The sequence below is a fragment of the Mauremys reevesii genome, linkage group 22 (genome assembly GCF_016161935.1).
Source record: "Mauremys reevesii isolate NIE-2019 linkage group 22, ASM1616193v1, whole genome shotgun sequence".
Taxonomy (NCBI): domain Eukaryota; kingdom Metazoa; phylum Chordata; order Testudines; family Geoemydidae; genus Mauremys; species Mauremys reevesii.
This window is the reverse complement of record NC_052644.1, coordinates 1,784,835-1,803,011: the sequence shown is the minus strand read 5'-3', so window position 1 is coordinate 1,803,011 and position 18,177 is coordinate 1,784,835. Positions and strand designations below refer to the sequence as shown.

At 61.0% G+C, this 18,177-nt stretch overlaps 1 protein-coding gene across 2 annotated transcripts; it reads right to left on the bottom strand.

Annotated features, from left to right (window-relative positions):
- Nucleotides 1-3,384: 3,384 nt before the first annotated feature.
- On the bottom strand, nucleotides 3,385-14,438 carry LOC120388418 (cytochrome P450 2B4-like). 2 transcript variants are annotated; one of them, XM_039510233.1, is made up of 9 exons: nucleotides 14,099-14,438; nucleotides 13,140-13,302; nucleotides 12,255-12,404; nucleotides 10,674-10,834; nucleotides 9,683-9,859; nucleotides 8,580-8,721; nucleotides 6,180-6,367; nucleotides 4,999-5,140; nucleotides 3,385-3,718 (listed from the first exon to the last, which is right to left on the bottom strand). In XM_039510233.1, the coding sequence occupies exons 1-9, from the start codon at nucleotides 14,276-14,278 to the stop codon at nucleotides 3,537-3,539; spliced, it is 1,485 nt and encodes a 494-aa protein (XP_039366167.1). In that variant the 5' UTR covers nucleotides 14,279-14,438; the 3' UTR covers nucleotides 3,385-3,536. The 2 variants fall into 2 exon arrangements, with proteins under 2 accessions (XP_039366167.1, XP_039366168.1); XM_039510234.1 differs by having other exon boundaries at nucleotides 13,140-13,345; nucleotides 14,133-14,438.
- Between the last annotated feature and the right edge of the window lie 3,739 nt (nucleotides 14,439-18,177).

Sequence of the window (18,177 nt, the reverse complement as noted above, 5' to 3'; positions counted from 1 at the left end):
AGTTTCTAGGTGTACGCGGCCAGGCATCCTCTGGCTGGGCGTTCCCGGCCTCGCTTGCCTGCAGCGACGGATGTGGTAGGCGTGTTCCGAGCCCACCTAAACCGCATCAAAGGGCCGGAGGAGGAGGCACTCCCCTCGTCGCCTGGAGCCCAGCAGCTCCAGCGCTCTGCCAGGATGTGGGCAGCTCCCCTCCCCGCTCTGCCTGGCGTGGGGCAGGGAGGTGAAGTTGGACCCCCTCCCAGGAGACCCCGGGCTTCATAGATTCATAGAGGTCTTTAAACCACGATTTGAGGACTTCAGTAACTCAGACACAGGTTAGGGGTTTGTTACAGGAGCGGGTGGGTGAGATTCTGTGGCCTGCGTTGTGCAGGAGGTCAGGCTAGATGACCATAATGGTCTCTTCTGACCTTAAGTCTATGAATCTATGACACCCGCCCCCCCAGGCACATGGAAAAGCTGGATCCCGCGGTGAAGGGGTTTTGAATTCAGGAGCCGGGGCTTTGAGTGGCGGTGGGAGTTTTTTGGTGGGCGTGCGTGCAAGCGCAGACCCGGGACAAGCTGCAGCATGACAGGAAGGAGAAGCCAACAGGAGCAGCAGGAAAGCCAAACGCAGACGGCCTGAGCAAGCTGGCGGAAAGCGTCCGGTGCTGGGAGCGAGGACGCTGCCTCCTGTGCTCGGAGAAGCAGGACTTCGAGACTCCATTGTCAACGGCTCCTCCCGGCTGCAACAGCCTGCAGGGCCCCCAAATTCCCCTGGCCGCTTGGGTCAAAACGGCGTAACGAGATTCGGGAGCTGGGGCTATGAAAACTCCCGTCTCTCTGTGTGCCCCATGGCTGGGCAGCCTTTGTGTCGGCCTCTCTGGAGGAACCAGAGTCGTTTGAGCGCAGTGGCCGTCCCTCCAGGGCTGGGAGAAGATGCATCCTTCTCTTGTCTGCAGGGAGACCTGGGAAGTGAAGGGGAATTCCCCAGGGAGGAGAAGGAGACAGATGGCAAAAGCGGATTGTAAAAGGACTGACCCACCAGGGCCGGAACTGGGGGGAGGGGAGAAGGGGGCCATAGCCCCCCCTTTTCAACAAAACAAACATAAGTGCAGAATTCATGTCCCCTGCAGATCCCCCCCCAATAATAGAGCATACGGGGGAAGTGCTGCAATTGCACGGTCCACCCACCAGGGGGTGCTGCGGCACCAGCAGAGAGGACAGCTGAGATGAGCGTGGGGGGGGGGAGGACTCTGGCTGGGGGCAGGCTCTGGGGTGGGGCTGGGGATGAGGGGCTTGGGGTGCAGGCTGCCCCAGGGCTAGGCAGGGACAGAGGACTCCCCCGAGCAGCAGCTGGGCTGGGCAGGGGCCACGGGACGGCGGCTTTCCCCCCACCAGGGCCCAGGGCGGGTCCGGGGCTGGGCTGGGTTGGGGCTGGGGCTGGGGGGAGGCATCTCTCCCCGCTGCAGCCCCGAGTGCCTGCGCAGCTTAGAGGGAACTTTAGACCCCGGGAGTTTAAAACCCCCAGGGACCCGGAGGCTGGTTCCTCGCACAGCTCTGGGGAGGGGCCACCAGTGCGACGCCCGACTCGGCTCTTGCTGGGCTCAGGGGGAAGCAGGCGTGTGCAGGAGCAAACCCCACTGACGAGTGCGTAGAGACCCTTCCCACTCGAAACACGAAACAGCCCCGGGGTCCGTGGGGCCGGCCCCCCGCCGGGGCGAACGGGCTGTAGCCCCATTGGGGTCCATGGAATGAATGGGCCGTAGCTCCATTGGGGTCGGTGGGGCCGGCCCCCCGCCGGGGCGAACGGGCCGTAGCTCCATTGGGGTCGGTGGGGCCGGCCCCCCGCTGGGGTGAACGGGCTGTAGCTCCATTGGGGTCGGTGGGGCCGGCCCCCTGCCGGGGCGAACGGGCCGTAGCTCCATTGGGGTCAGTGGGGCTGGCCCCTGCCGGGGCTAACGGGCTGTAGCTCCATTGGGGTCGGTGGGGCCGGCCCCCCGTCAGGGCGAACGGGCTGTAGCTCCATTGGGGTCCGTGGGGCTGGCCCCCCGCCGGGGCGAATGGGCCATAGCCCCATTGGGGTCAGTGGGGCCGGCCCCTGCCGGGGCGAACGGGCCATAGCTCCATTGGGGTCCGTGGGGTGAATGGGCCATAGCTCCATTGGGGTCTGTGGGGCCAGCCCCCCGCCGGGGTGAACGGGCTGTAGCTCCATTGGGGTCTGTGGGGCCAGCCCCCCGCCGGGGTGAATGGGCCTTAGCTCCATTGGGGTCAGTGGGGCCAGCCCCCTGCCGGGGCGAATGGGCTGTAGCTCCATTGGGGTCTGTGGGGTGAATGGGCCATAGCTCCATTGGGGTCTGTGGAGACAGCCCCCCACCAGGGCGAATGGGCCATAGCTCCATTGGGGTCTGTGGGGCCAGCCCCCCGCCGGGGCGAATGGGCCTTAGCTCCATTGGGGTCCGTGGGGTGAATGGGCCATAGCTCCATTGGGGTCCGTGGGGCCAGCCCCCCGCCAGGGTGAACGGGCTGTAGCTCCATTGGGGTGGGCGGGGCGAATGGTTGTAGTTTTAGTGGGAGTAGCTGGGTCATTACACAAAGTGATCTTTCCCCTACAGCCCATTGGGGGGGGGGCGGCCCCACCTTCTTGTCAACTGCTGGAAATGGGCCACCCTGATTAGCAGACAAAAGGGTTTTTCTCCTGCTGATAACAGCAGCACCTTAATTGGTTAGTCTCGTTACAGCTGATATGGCAGCCCCCCATTGTTTCATGTTCTGTGTTACACACACCTCTACCCCGATAAAAACGGACCTCGGGAGCCAAGAAATCTTACCGCGTTACAGGTGAAACCGCGTTATATCGAACGTGCTTTGATCCGCCGGAGTGCGCAGCCCCCCCGCCCCCGCCCCCCGGAGCGCTGTGTTCCCGCGGTATAGCCGAATCCGGGTTACAGCGGGGCGCGTTATAGCGGGGCTGGGGCGGGGGGGGGGGGTATCTTCCTACTGTATGTTCCACTCCAGGCATCCCACGAAAGCTTAGGCCCAAATACATTTGCCAGTCTCTGAGGTGCCACAAGGACCCTCGTTGTTTTGGCTGATACAGACAAACACGGCTCCCCTCTGAAGATGTAAAAAGACACTCGGAGCACAACGAAACTGGATTGTATTTCAACCGCTTCTCTTCCCCAAAGGGGAGTCGTCTTCAGACAGACCACGGACATGGCCAGTGTATCTAGCGTGCCTTGCACACACACACACACACACACACACACACACACACACACACACAGAGCAGGGCTCAGTCCCTCCAGCAGGGGCAGTACACACACACACACACACACACACACACACACACTCAGGGCTCGCCCCCCTGCCCCCTCCCCCCAGCAGGGGAACACACACACACACACACACACACACAGCTGGGCTCACACACCCACGCAGGCTCCTCCACAGCCATGCTCCTGTCTCGCCCCCATAGTGTTTTGCACCAGTGTGAGGCGCTGTGCGAGGTGCAGGCGCCGGAGCACCGGGCCTGGCCGCCGTGGTGCGGCTGCTGGCATTCAGCGGGGGACGAGCCGCAGCTGGTACCCGCGTGGCACCTTGCCGAAGCCGTGGTACTCCGGGGTGACGTCGAGGTCCTGCGGGCGGACGGGCGAGCTGAGGGTGAAGCGCTGCAGGATGGAGGTGAGGAAGAGGAAGAGCTCCATGCGGGCCAGGCCCTCGCCGGGACACGCCCGCTTCCCTGCAAGAGCCACGGGCGTTATTTGCTTGGGGGCTTTGTGTAGCCCCCATAAAGAAGATTGTGGATGCACATCCCCGGGGCCCGATTCCCAGCCCCTCAGAATCCTCCCAAGCGGGGAGGGGCCTCCCTGCCCACCCACCCACCCTGCACAGCCGCCAGCACATGGGGCGGATCGGAGCGTGGCTGGAACGCGCTGCACTGGGGCTATTCCTGCCCTGTAGGGCCCATAGAGGGGGATTGGGGGCGTGGTCAGAGCGCACTGCGCTGGCGCTATTCCCTGCCCCATAGGGCCCATAGGGGGCGGATCAGGGGCGTGGTCAGAGCGCACTACGCTGGGGCTATTCCTGCCCTGTAGGGCCCATAGAGGGGGATTGGGGGCGTGGTCAGAGCGCACTGCGCTGGCGCTATTCCTGCCCTGTAGGGCCCATAGAGGGGGATTGGGGGCGTGGTCAGAGCGCACTGCGCTGGCGCTATTCCCTGCCCCATAGGGCCCATAGGGGGCGGATCAGGGGCGTGGTCAGAGCGCACTACGCTGGGGCTATTCCCTGCCCCATAGGGCCCATAGGGGGCAGATCAGGGGCGTGGTCAGAGCGCACTGCTGTGGCTATTCCCTGCCCTGCAGGGCCCATAGGGGGGCGGATCATCAATTAGAGCAGCCCTGAGGCTGCTGTAAGTGACACCCAGACCCGGCAGCTCCAGGCTGTGTGGTGCACAAGGGGGTTTAATGCCCTGTCCTGACCACACCTGGGTTCAGCTTCCCACACACAAGCCAAGGACTCCAGGGAGTCCCCTGGGGACTTCAATTTGCCCAGCTAATGAAGAGAGGAGGCGCTCCGACGCCAGGGCGAACCATCGGGTGCTTCCCCGGAGCGTGGGAGCCTTGCTCAGCCCCCGGGGCGGTGGGTTTTCCTGTATGAAGAACCAGCAGGGACCGACCTGAGGGAACATCTCCCCGGCTTGGAGTCTGGAGGGGGCTGGGGAGACAAGGAGACCCCGTCCTTCAAAAATCCCACATCGCCACCCGCCCCTCCCACGTCCCGCCGAGCTCTCGCTCGTCTGCTGATGTTCACCCAGCACAGGGGGCCGACGCAAGCCCTACGCCCCAGACGAGGCCGTTCTGGGTGCCTAGGCCTGCGCACGGGCAGGATCTATGCTGGCGGACTCGCAAACAGCAGCGTTTCCGGCACGGGTGGCACTGCGCCGCCGGGAGACGGAGCTCTGCTTCTGCCCCCAGGCGGGCACCCCGCAAACGCGGCTGCTGAAGCGAGCCCAGAACCGACCTGCAGAGAAGGCCACGAACGCCGCGTTCTTCTGAAATCCACCCGCCTCGTCCAGGAAATGCCCGGGGTCGAAGGTCTCCGGGTCTTCGAAGTGCGTGGGGTCGTGCAGGACGGAATGCAGGACGGGAAACACGGCCGTGCCCTGCGGGGGAGAGTCCGCAGCCGGCTTAGCGGAAACGGCTCCAGATGCAGGAGCGGTTCCTTGCTCCTTCCCCAGAGATGGGCCGGCGTCTGCCTCCCCAGAGCTCTTTGGTCCGGCTCAGGGTCATGGGCCCTTCCTGCAGCCTCCCTTGTGCCGGGCGCTGCACAGACTCAGAGCGAGAGCCGGTCCCTGCCCCAGCGAGCTACAGTCTACATAACCAAAGGCAGGATCCTTAGCCCCACGGCTTGGCTGTGCTATAACCACCCCCCGCTCGTTAAACCATGCCAGTTTCACGGTAACAACCCCCTACAGCGGTCGTTAGCAGGGTTTGAACCCGTGACTTTCAGCCTCACTCTCAAACCAGCAGCAGCTCTTCTTGAAGGGACCAGCCACTAGGGGGCAGCAAAAACCAGCTTTGCCAGCAAGTTACACCAGGCCTCGTGCTGTCATTTCTACCCGTGAAAGGTGGTGAACCACGCTGATGAGTCCGATCCCACAGCTCCCTTGCACAAGTGCAGCTGCCAACACCGGGGGCGGGGTGCTGGGGAACGGCCCCCACGAGGACAGAGCGGCAGCCGCCCGACCCTTTCCGTCTGGACCTTTGTTTGGTGAAAAACGCAGCTACAGCAACACTGAAATGGTTCGGGAATTCGCGGCCATTGTGCCAGATTGGTCACTTTGGGGGAAAACTCGGACAAACTCTGTTTCGCTGGAATAGTTCTGAAAGGAAACGTGTTGTTTTTCCCAGCCGGAGACCACTTTTCATTTCAAAATGTCCTGTTATTGCAGAAAGAAATGTAAACATCTCCAAATGGGCCAGACTGAGACAAACCCTTTCGTTCGACCGGAAACCATTTTCTTTTTCTTTTTTTACTTTTCAGTTCTCTGCAGAAATGGTTCATTTTTGGTCCAGCCTGAAACAATTTTTTACCCCGGCTTTTTGAAAAGACCCAAGAACGGAACCATCCCGGCTCCGCCCCGTTCTAGCTAGAAGACGCCCAGCTCGGGGTTAGGACGAAGGGGTCCGTGTCATGCGTACCTTAGGGATGGCGTATCCCCTGAACCGGGTGTCCTGGGTCACCGAGTGGGGAACGCCCAGAGGAATGATGTCGGCGAACCTCTGAATCTCATGGATCACGGCGTCAGTGTAGGGCATCTGGGACCTGTCCTCCATGCACGGGACGCGGTCCTGGCCGATGACTCGCTCAATCTCCTCCTGAATTCTTTCTGTACAACGAAAGAGGTAAGACGTGAGCCGGGCGAAGGTCACTTTTCCTGCCGTTCCCTTACCCTGAGGTGCTGGTGTTTTCAAGTGCCAGCCCGTCAACGCTCTTCAAGGCTGGTCTTATGGTGATGGCAATGGGTGAACGCTCAGGTGAGCGAGGGTCAGGTCCCAGCCAGCCCTGCATAATACACAGCCCCGGGGAGGGGATAAGCGAGTCCTTAGACTGGTGACATGGCTTCCTGCTCACGAGAGCCAGGCTGGAGTCAGGAGTGGCAGGCTCCATTCCTGGGTGAGCTGGGACAATCTCCAGGCCGCGGCTTCCTTCCTTTCGCTGTTTAGACTGGAAGCTCTTTGGGGGCAGCGCTGGGTTCCCCCTCTCTGGGGGGGTGTTTGGTGCCCCGGAGAATAGGGCGCTCGCTATTGACACCTGTTGGTGAACAGGGAGAAGAGCAGCCCGGAGCAGCTTGAGAACACTGGGTGGACAGAGGCTGGGTGGAGTGGGAGCTCTCTGCTGCCATCTGCTGGTGAGCATGGGGACAAATGGGCCAAGCCTCATTTGCATTTTACTCATGTGACAGTTTGGGGCAAGTTGGTCAAAAATCAGTTAGGTTTTAAATCTGGGGATAATCAAACATGTTTATCTCAGCTGGGAAATGAAAGGACAAGAGAGCTGCACCAAATGTGGCCAGGGTAAGGGGTCACCATAACCAGAACAGCAGTCCGGTGTGGGTGGGTCAGTAGACTCTGCACACAACCCAAAGCAGAGAAAGAGGAGGGGTAGTGACTGTGCATTGGGTGCTGTGTGCAAGGGCTTTGTGCAGGGTCTGGTTCACTCTTGTTTTTAGTGCGAACATAGAGCTGAGGTGTGTTCAGGACAGGCGCCAATGCGAGAGGAATGATGAGCCGCACGGGCTGCAGCTGTGCAGAGCAACCACTTAGCTGCTACCAATGCGGTATTCACTGTGCTCCCAAATTCCTGTAGGGGCCTGAGATGGACCTGCCTGTGGTTTGCACCTGGCCAGCCTTGGCTAACAGCCAGTAAGTGGGGCACAGCGGAGAAGGGATGCGGCTAGTTCTAGAGCACATTGCCTCAACCTTTCTACTCGCAGCTGTAGCTGAGATGGAAGGTCGAGTTACCCTGGGGGCATGGGGGGGGGTGGATCTTACCTAACAGGTGCTGTTGATTTATTAATTGCTGGTTTTCCCCTGTTTTAGTCTGGCCACCCTCCCCCCGCCCCCCACCAGCTGAAGCGCAACAAAATCAGCCTGAAAATTTGGTGGCACTTTTTCAGGCAGGGCCCTTAGCGGGTGGGACGGCTTCCCAAGGGCCGGGGACTTCTCCATCACTGGCCATTTTCCAGCCGAGATTGGCTGTTTCTCTAAAAGCTCGGCTCCAGTTCAGAGGGCTTCTCCCTGGGACTTTCCACGGCCCTAGGGGTCCCTTCCGGCCCTGGAACCTAGGAATAAAGTTTTCTTTGTTTTAACCCCCCTGTAGCGGGGCGGTGACCCGCTCCAGCCCTGGGAGAGGCCTGGCAGGCTGGGGGAACAGCCGCAGCTGGGGCCACGCCCCAAACGGCCTCAGCTGCCCTATGAAGGGACTGCAGGGCTGGAGCAGTCTGGGTCTCTCGCTGCCTTTAGAGGGAGCTGGGGAGCGCACCTGGGTACCTAAGGTGGAGCAGGCTGGGGGAAGGCAAGGGCAGCTCTGGCCTGGAAACCCCCCAGCTGCAGGTCTGGGTAAGGCCCACTGGGTACGGGGGTTGCAGAGGGCAGCCCAGGGGTAGGCAGCGGCAGCAGGTCCAGACCCCTTTGCCTGTGATGAGTGGCTGATACACGGCAGTCTGCCCCAGGGAACGGGGGCTAAGGACTGAGGCGAGGTGGGATAGTGGGTTGGGGGTTCCCCTGGGAGGGGGAGACCCAGATCGGTGGGGTACTGTCAGGGGCAGCACCCCAGTTAAAGGGGCACCGGGTCCAGGGAGGGACACGGGGGCCGGAGGACAGGCAGATCACCGGCCTGCTGAGGGCGCTCCGGAGCTGGAACGAGCTAATTCCCGGAAGTCACCAGCAGGAGGCGCCGCAGGAGTGACACGGTGCTTGGACGGGGAAAGTTCTGCCGATGCAGGGTTCCCAGGGAGGCTATTTTGTTTCCCCAGGGTGCTGGGTGGGGGCTGTTTGTGAAGCAGCCAGCCGGAGCCCCTAGGCAGATCTAGTAAAGACCTGTGACGTGAGGATACTTCAGCAGAATCAACAGCCCGTATCTCAGCGTGGTGCTGGTGGTTTCCGTGCCCGCGAAAAATAAATCCAGTGCCGAGAGGATCAAATTTTCGTGGTGGAATTTGGTGTCCGGATTGTTTTCCTCCTAGAGACAAGGGTTGCAGAGGAGAGGTCGTGAGTCCCTTGCAGGGCAGAACTGCGGCTTTATCGAGCGCCTGATTTCAAGCTCTGGGAGGATGGACTAGCAAGGTGGATATTCTGATAACGCTGGATAAATTCAGCTGTTCTGATGTTGGTTGCAACCAGACCCTCTTTGGGTTAGTGTCACCCGAGCCTGTCCTAGATCTTGCTGGGAAGCAGGTTTCCTGTCTTGTGAAAATGTTCGAGATTTTGGACTTTTTTTTTTTCCTGTCCCAAATGTCAAAATTTGGAACATTTTCAGGAATTGAAAATCTGACTAAAACGGGTCGTTTTGCTTCAATTTTGAGTGTTTGTTGTTTTTAAAAAAAACAAAAAATATTTAATACTCAGCTTGAATTTCAAAACAAAATGTCACGTTCAGCTGGAAAACTGAAAAATTTCATTTGGAAACGGGGCATACGCACAATTTTGAACCTTCATATTTTTTCTACATTGAGAAATTCCTTGAAACCGACCCTTTCCTGTGGAACCAGCAAAGAATCCTGTGGCACCTTATAGACTAACAGAAGTTTTGCAGCATGAGCTTTCATGGGTGAATACCCACTTCTTCGGATGCAAGCAGTGGAAATTTCCAGGGGCAGGTGTATATATTTGCAAGCAAGAAGCAAGCTAGAGATAGTGAAGGTTTTGCCAAATGGGCATTTCTCAGCAATCAAATGTTTTTCTCGCTGAATTCCCAACCGGCCTTAGCGATAGGAACAGGTGGAAGCTAAACCAGATCAATGTGTCTACACGGGGGCTTCGTCCCAGTTGGGCTAATCTGGTTTAACCAACCCAGGCCTGGTTTACACAGGAGGTCAGACTAGATGATCACACTAGGACCGTCTGGCCTTGCAGTCAAAGAACCTAGGAGTGGCAGCCGGTGAGGGGCCAGCCCTGCCGTCACTGCTGCTAAGGGCCCTGACCTGCTGCATCCGGATGAGGAAGGCGTCCGTGTAGTCCCGCGGGGAGGCAGGGTCCAGGGTCTCTTTGTGCTTCCGGACGACCCCGGCCACGTAGCGCTTCTGCTCCTCGAAGTTCTCGAAGAGCCGGTTGTGAGGGCCGGGCAGGTGGTTCATGACGGCCGGGAAGAGGTTGTAGAGCTGCCGGGCGTAACGAAGGGGTCGCAGTGGGTGCCAAGCGATTCCCTCGCGCGTGGGGCGAGATCCCCCGGAGCAGAGGGCTCAGCACGAGGCCGAGGGCACCACTGAGGTCCCCTGCAGCCATGCCTAGGCCTGGGGGGTGTTAAGTGGGGCCGGGGGAGGTGGTTAAGCAGCTGTTGGGGGAACCAAGCAGCATCTAGGTGGGGGAGGGGGCTAAGCACCCTTAGGCCTGGGGTGATTAATCAGTGACCCCTAAACTCCAAAGCAAGTGGAGAGAGCTGGGATGGCTCAAGCCAGGCCTGTGTATCGGGGCGTCTGCCCGCGGCTCTGGGGCAGGAGGCTGGGGGGGGGGGCGGTGCATGCTCAGGCCAGTGGGGTTCAATTCCTGTTTGATGCTGGTGCTTGGAAAATCTGCGGTGACACCCAGCTGGGAGGGGTTGGAGGACAGGATTAGATCTCGGCCGGGGTCTGGGCGGCGCCCGGCCCGACGGGGCCCCGATCTCGGCCGGGGTCTGGGCGGCGCCCGGCCCGACGGGGCCCGGATCTCGCCCGGGATCTGGGCAGCGCCTGGTCTGATGGGGCCCCGATCTTGGCCGGGGTCTCGGCAGCAACGACCTTTCCCCCTCTATTGGCTGATCCACAGAGCAGATATGAGCTACTACCGCTACCAGCTGAGGGAGCCGCTCCTTTAGCTCAAGCGGCAGAGCGGCCTGTGCACTGGGGCTGGAGCTCTCCGATCCAGTCCCTGCTGACAACCCACCTGGGGGGATGCAAAGGGCCGGGCCTCACTACCCCACCCCGCAGCGGCTCCTACCTGCACCCAGACGGTGTCCACGCGCCGGAAGTTTGCCTGGATCAGGCCGAGCAGCGTCTGGAACTCCTCATCCTCGTAGCTGAACCGCGCCCCGAAGACCACGGAGCAGATGACGTTGGAGACGGAGCGTCGCAGCATGAAGGTGGGGTCCAAGGGCGTCCCTGGCAGCAAGGGCCGAGAGCCGCTTAGTCGTGGGGCTCGGTCCCACTGGTGCAATGGGGCTGGAGGAGCAGAGGAAGCCCCCCCTCCCAGCGCACAGAGCCTGGGCACACGGCCGTGGAGAGCCTCCTCCACGCCAGCCTCAAATGCCAGGGGCAGAGCTGGAGCGGGTCTGCACTCCGGAGATCCCACCTTGCCCTGTGGCAGCAGGGGCGTAACTTAGAGCAGCCCCAGGGCTGCTGCAGTGGGGGAGGTGCACATGGCTTGCATCAAAACCAGGCCCTGAATCTCTGCTTGGGCGGTGCCTCTCCCACTCCTGAAGCCCCAGCCCTGGTTCCCATGCCCCTTCCAGCTGAAATCCAACCTCCTCGCTCAGCCTTTCTCGCCGTTCTCCTCGCCTGCCGCTCCCCGAGCTCCTGGCCTCTCTGCTTTCCCTGGGCAGAGGCTGGGGCAGAGTTCAGTGGGCCGCAGGGCTGCGGGTGGGTTGCCCAGATCCCCCACGGCTCCAGCAGAGCTAGCGCTGTGCTAACCCTGGTGCCAGGTTTGGCGAGGGGCGGGGAGGACGTCAGCCACTGATGTCACCTGGCCTCCTCGTGTGAGTAAAGGGGACCCCTGTGCCTTAGCCTGCCAGCTCCCTGTTCCGTGTTTGTTCAGCGCTCGCAGCGCGGGGGGCCTGGGCCGTGGCTGGGGTCTCGCCGTACGCTCCGGAGACGGGATTTACTGGTGAGGCCTGGTCCAAAAATTCCCCAAACCGTTTTTGGATGGAAAATTGGGCTTCCAACAAAGTGAAATTTGTTGCAAAAACAACAAATTTCTGATTCTGATATTTTGTCCCCCCCAAAAGAAGTATTGGTGCTGTGGTGCCTCCTGGGTAGGTGCCCAGACAGCAACGGTGAAAAAACGGGACAGGGGATGGGGGGTAATAGGCGCCTATATAAGAAAAATCCCCCCAAAATGGGACTGTCCCTTTAAAAACGGGACCTCTGGTCACCTTACTCCTGGGATGTGTAGTCCAGGTGCCTCATGCTTCCGTTTTCTTCTCTTGGCCTGGCTCTCTGATGGGACTACATCTCCCATGATGCACCAGGGCTTGGACACAAGCCCCCCACCAAGAGGGGAGAAAGTGATGCATTGTGGGAGGCGTAGTCTGGCCAGATTGCCCAGGCTGTAGAGGAGAATGAGAACATGAAGGACCCGAACTACAATTCCCATGAGGCCCTGCAGCATCATTTTGAAAGGATATTTTACAGTCAAAATTTTCCCTGGGCAACCCCCGAGCTCGAGTAAGAACACAGGGAAAAGGAGGTGGGAATTCCCGGGAGTCTGGAGTCATGGGACAAGGAACCGGGGGGGAAGTGCGAGACAATTCATCACCCACGTTGGACCAAGCCCGGTTCTTGGAAAATACCAAAGCCAGGATACCTTCCGTCTTCCTGCACTCCTCCAGCAGGTACTGGACTTCCTCCTGGATCCGCTCCTCGATGCTCCGCTTCCCCATCCCGAAATTCCTCAGGGTGCTAAGGGCAAATCGGCGCAGCTGCCGCCACGTCTCCCCGTTGCTGAAGAAAAGCCCTGAGCACAGAAAGGCACTCGGTGGGCACGCGCCTCCCAAGTCTCAGCCCTGCGCCGGAAACGAGCTTCCCCCGCCCATCGCTGCAGAGAAAAGTTCTGCAAGAGATCGTGGCTAAAACGCCGTGCTGCTGTTTTTCGCGGCTTTGGGAGCTTTTCCTTAAAGCTCCAGCTCCTGGAGTCCTGTGACTAGCGGAGAACCTCAGCTTTTATTTAAAGAAGTTCCTACCCCTAATAGATGTGGGGGGAAAAGCTTGAAAAGGTGACCCCTAGAGGCTCAGAAAACAGGAGGTGAAAGAAAAGGACCTGAAATTTGTTGTTATTAAAATAGCCGGTGGTTTGGCTTTAAAAAAACACCTCTGGGTTTTTGGCAGCTGGCTCATGAAATTTTGAATGGTTGGGGCTGGCCCAGGCTCAGTCGGGGAGAATCACAGGGTTTCTGTGTCTCCGCACACCCCCTTCCGTCTGTGTCTCCGTCTCCGACACCCGCGAGGAGAGTGCCTGAGCGCTCCCCTGGGGAAATCGATAGCAGGAGCAAAGCCCCCCGTGGACTCCAGGCCCTGTGCTGAGGCTCCTTTGTGGGGTGAAACCTCTGCTGGGGGCGAGGGTGTCATCTGGATTTCACCTTGGGGTTGCTTTGGTCCGGGGCTGGGGGCCTTTGGGGTTTTCTGTCAGCAGCCAAGGACGCTGAATCCCGACCTGAGCTGCCGTGACGCCGTGAACCAGACTGTTCCTCACCATTGCCCTTGCTGGTCCTCTCCACAAGAGCTAACCCCTCTCGGCCACCGAACTCCTCCGCTTGGTCCACCAGGGCTTCCTTCACCGCCTCGTAGCCCCACAGCACCACGGCCCGCTGCGACCCCAGGTAGATGGTGAACACGGGGCCGTACTTGTCTCTGAGCTGCAGCGGGGAAGTGGATGTTACTTTCGGATACTTGGGTCTCCTACGCGTGCATACGCTGGGACGACGTTTAGCACTTAACCCCGGGTGGCAGCGGGCGGGTGACCCTGTTCTAGAGACAGGGAAACTGAGGCACCAAAGCAAACTGGTTCATCCGTGGCCACGCACTGGGCCGTGGGCTGGTCGAAAAACTTCCGCCCAAATGTTATTTTTCCTGGTTGTTTTTGACCAAACACAAATGTGCAGATTGGAGAAGCCCGGACAGATGGGGCTGGAAACGTTTGGTTTTCAGTTGCCAACACCCCAGAGCTTTTCACTTTTTGACAAAAAGTCAAAATTTTCCACAAGGTGGAAAAACCCAACCAACCAGAGAAACTTGCTTCAGATCCGCTCTGGGTTACAACGAAAGGACACGCCCGGGGCCAGAGCCTCAGCGGGTGTAAATCAGCACAGCTCTATTTACACCAGCTACAGATCTGCCCGCGCCCAGATTGGCCTGTCGGAATCTCCCGCCTCTCCGCCCACGTGGGCGCAGGGAAGCGGCAGCCCAGGGTGGCTGGGCCCTTTGCGGGTTACGCTGGATTCAGGAGAAGCTGCTGCCCCCCAGCTCCGGGCTGCTGGTTCTAGGAGGAGCCGGGGGCAGCCTCCCCCTCCGCCGGCCCCCGACACGCCAGGCAGAGCGAGTCCCTGTACTCGGGGTTGTGTCTCCCTCTGCCACCCTGAGCCAACCCCCTGGAGCCCGACGGCTCCTTCTCCTTGGGGCGGAGGGGAAGGAGTCACTCAGGACTGAACTCACCCCCCGCAGGGATCCTAACAACGACGGTCCCCACAACTGCGGCAAATTGCCCAGGAGGGGCAGCGGGCGGGGGCCCGGGGGGAGGCTCCTCCGCCTGGCCTGGTGCCCCCTCCACAGCAGAAGCAGCAAGCAGGCCGTGAGCAGGATCAGCGGGAAGGTGAAGCCGGGCCAGAGATCCATGGTGCGGGGAAGGAGGAAGTGATCTGTACACACCCCCGGGTGGAGTTTGACCAGGAGCAGGAGCAGGAACTGAACGAGCAGAGACGGCGTCGGTCGGATTCCCAGCCCCACGGGCCTCGCCCGCAGGCCTGGCTGGAAACGTTCCCCACAGGAGACACGACTGCACCAGGCATCAGCGTCCCCCCCAAACGCTTGTTTTTCAGACCCCTCCCTCCCCCCAAATTGGGGGGAAAATGTTTGTTGATGAAAATTGGCATTTTTCCATTGAAACTTTCAATAATATTTGTTTAATTTTCATTGTAATTTTCCAGCGGGGGGCGGGGGGATTCGGACAGCAGCACCAGCTGTGTAAAGAGACCGTCCTGGGTAGAAATCCCGGCGGCCTGGGAATGGAGAGAGTTCAAAACCAGCAGGGCTATTGGAAGCCAGGCCGGGCAGCTCCCGGACACGCCCTGCTAGAAAATCGCGCCGAGCAATCAGCCCATTCTGGCCCCCGCCGATACCAGCGAACTGGTGACCGTCGCGGCGGGACCCGGCTGGCCGGAAAGCGGGAATTTCACGGCCTGAGAGCGGGTGAGGTCTTCGCGCCGCGGCGGGACCCGGCTGGCCGGAAAGCGGGAATTTCACGGCCTGAGAGCGGGTGAGGTCTTCGCGCCGTGGCAGGACCCAGCTGGCCGGAAAGCGGGAATTTCACGGCCTGAGAGCGGGTGAGGACTTCGCGCCGCAGCGGGACCCGGCTGGCCGGAAAGCGGGAATTTCACGGCCTCAGAGCGGGTGAGGTCTTCGCGCCGTGGCAGGACCCAGCTGGCCGGAAAGCGGGAATTTCACGGCCTGAGAGCGGGTGAGGTCTTCGCCGCGGGCGGACCCGGCTGGCCGGAAAGCGGAATTTCACGGCCTGAGAGCGGTGAGGTCTTCACGCCGTGGCGGACCCGGCTGGCCGGAAAGCGGGAATTTCACGGCCTGAGAGCGGGTGAGGACTTCGCCCCGCGGCGGGACCAGGCTGGCCGGAAAGCGGGAATTTCACGGCCTGAGAGAGGGTGAGGTCTTCGCCGCGGGCGGACCCGGCTGGCTGGAAAGCAGGAATTTCACGGCCTGAGAGAGGGTGAGGTCTTCGCGCCGCGGCGGGACCCGGCTGGCCGGAAAGCGGGAATTTCACGGCCTGAGAGCGGGTGAGGTCTTCGCGCCGCGGCGGGACCCGGCTGGCTGGAAAACGGGAATTTCACGGCCTGAGAGCGGGTGAGGTCTTCGCGCCGCGGCGGGACCCGGCTGGCCGGAAAGCGGGAATTTCACGGCCTGAGAGCGGGTGAGGTCTTCGCGCCGTGGCAGGACCCAGCTGGCCGGAAAGCGGGAATTTCACGGCCTGAGAGCGGGTGAGGTCGTCGCGCCGCAGCGGGACCCGGCTGGCCGGAAAGCGGGAATTTCACGGCCTGAGAGCGGGTGAGGTCTTCGCGCCGCGGCGGGACCCGGCTGGCCGGAAAGCGGGAATTTCACGGCCTGAGAGCGGGTGAGGTCGTCGCGCCGCAGCGGACCCGGCTGGCCGGAAAGCGGAATTTCACGGCCTGAGAGCGGTGAGGTCTTCGCCGCGGGCGGGACCCGGCTGGCCGGAAAGCGGGAATTACTCTGCCTGAGAGCGGGTGAGGTCTTCGCGCCGCGGCGGGACCCGGCTGGCCGGAAAGCGGGAATTTCACGGCCTGAGAGCGGGTGAGGTCTTCACGCCGTGGCGGGACCCGGCTGGCCGGAAAGCGGGAATTTCACGGCCTGAGAGCGGGTGAGGACTTCGCCCCGCGGCGGGACCAGGCTGGCCGGAAAGCCGGAATTTCCCGGCCTGAGCGCGGGTGAGGTCTTCGCGCCGCGGCGGGACCCGGCTGGCTGAAAGCGGGAATTTCACGGCCTCAGAGCGGGTGAGGTCTTAGCGCCGCGGCGGGACCCGGCTGGCCGGAAAGCGGGAATTTCACGGCCTGGGAGAGGGTGAGGTCTTCAAGCCGGGGCGGGAACCGGCTGGCAGGAAAGCTGGAATTTCACGGCCTGAGAGCGGTGAGGTCTTCGCCACAAGGGACCCGGCTGGCCGGAAAGCAGGAATTTCACGGCCTGAGAGCGGTGAGGTCTTCGCCGCGGGCGGGACCCGGCTGGCCGGAAAGCGGAATTTCACGGCCTGAGAGCGGTGAGGTCTTCGCGCCACAAGGGACCCGGCTGGCCGGAAAGCAGGAATTTCACGGCCTGAGAGCGGGTGAGGTCTTCGCGCCGCGGCGGGACCCGGCTGGCCGGAAAGCGGGAATTTCACGGCCTGGGAGAGGGTGAGGTCTTCACGCCGTGGCGGGATCCGGCTGGCCGGAAAGCAGGAATTTCACGGCCTGAGAGCGGGTGAGGTCTTCGCGCCGCGGCGGGACCCGGCTGGCCGGAAAGCAGGAATTTCACGGCCTGAGAGCGGGTGAGGTCTTCGCGCCGCGGCGGGACCCGGCTGGCTGGAAAGCGGGAATTTCACGGCCTGGGAGAGGGTGAGGTCTTCACGCCGTGGCGGGATCCGGCTGGCCGGAAAGCAGGAATTTCACGGCCTGAGAGCGGGTGAGGTCTTCGCGCCGCGGCGGGACCCGGCTGGCTGGAAAGCAGGAATTTCACGGCCTGAGAGCGGGTGAGGTCTTCGCGCCGCGGCGGGACCCGGCTGGCTGGAAAGCGGGAATTTCACGGCCTGAGAGCGGGTGAGGTCTTCACGCCGTGGCGGGACCCGGCTGGCCGGAAAGCGGGAATTTCACGGCCTGAGAGCGGGTGAGGTCTTCGCGCCGCGGCGGGACCCGGCTGGCTGGAAAGCAGGAATTTCACGGCCTGAGAGCGGGTGAGGACTTCGCGCCGCGGTGGGACCCGGCTGGCCGAAAGCGGGAATTTCACGGCCTGGGAGCGGGTGAGGTCTTCGCGCCGCGGCGGGACCCGGCTGGCCGGAAAGCGGGAATTTCACGGCCTGAGAGCGGGTGAGGACAGTTTTTTTTTGTTCAAGTATATTTTGTTCATGTGCCAGCAATGCCCCCCTGCCACGTACCCTGGCCAACCCCGACAGTCCCTACGTAAAGGAATAAATGGACACAAATCGGACATCAGGAATGGTACCATGGAAAAGCCAGTAGGAAAACCTGTCACCCTCCCTGGACAGTCTATAAGAGATTTAAAAGGAGCCATCCTGCAACAAGAAAACCTTCAGAAACAGACGTCAAAGAGAAACAGCAGAACTAAAATTCATTTGCAAATGTAACACCATTAATTTGGGCTTGAATAGGGCCTGGGAGTGGCTGGCTCATCACAGAAGCAGCTTTGCCTCTCCTGGAATTGACACCTCCTCATCTGTTATTGGGAGTGGATCACATCCACCCTGATCGAATTGGCCCTGTCAGCACTGGGTCTCCACTTGTGAGGTAACTCCCTTCTCTCCATGTGTCACTATATAACGCCTGCAGCTGTAACTCACTCCAGGCATGTGAAGAAGTGGGGTTTTTTTACCCACAAAAGCTTATGCACAAGTAAATCTGTTAGTCTTTAAGGTGCCACCAGACTCCTGGTTGTTTTTTGGGATACAGACTAACACGGCTCCCCCCAGATCCCAGCTGGTGTGAATGGGCCGTGGCTCCACTGGGTTCAATGGGCCCAGATCCCAGCTGGTGTGAATGGGCTGTGGCTCCACTGGGGTCAATGGGGCCCTGTAGTGAGTCGGTGTGGCTCCCCTCCTGCCCGGCAGAGGGAGCTGCCCTGCCAACACCACAGTGGGCGGAACTTCCGGCCCCAGTCCCCGCCCCCCGGAAGTCAAGGGGCGGGGCAGGAAGTAGAAAAGGCGCATGCCCAAGCTCAGTCAGCACCCAGCCGTCGCCGAGAGCAGACGTGCCTGCAGGAGCTCCTGGCTGGGAGCCCTCCTCGGC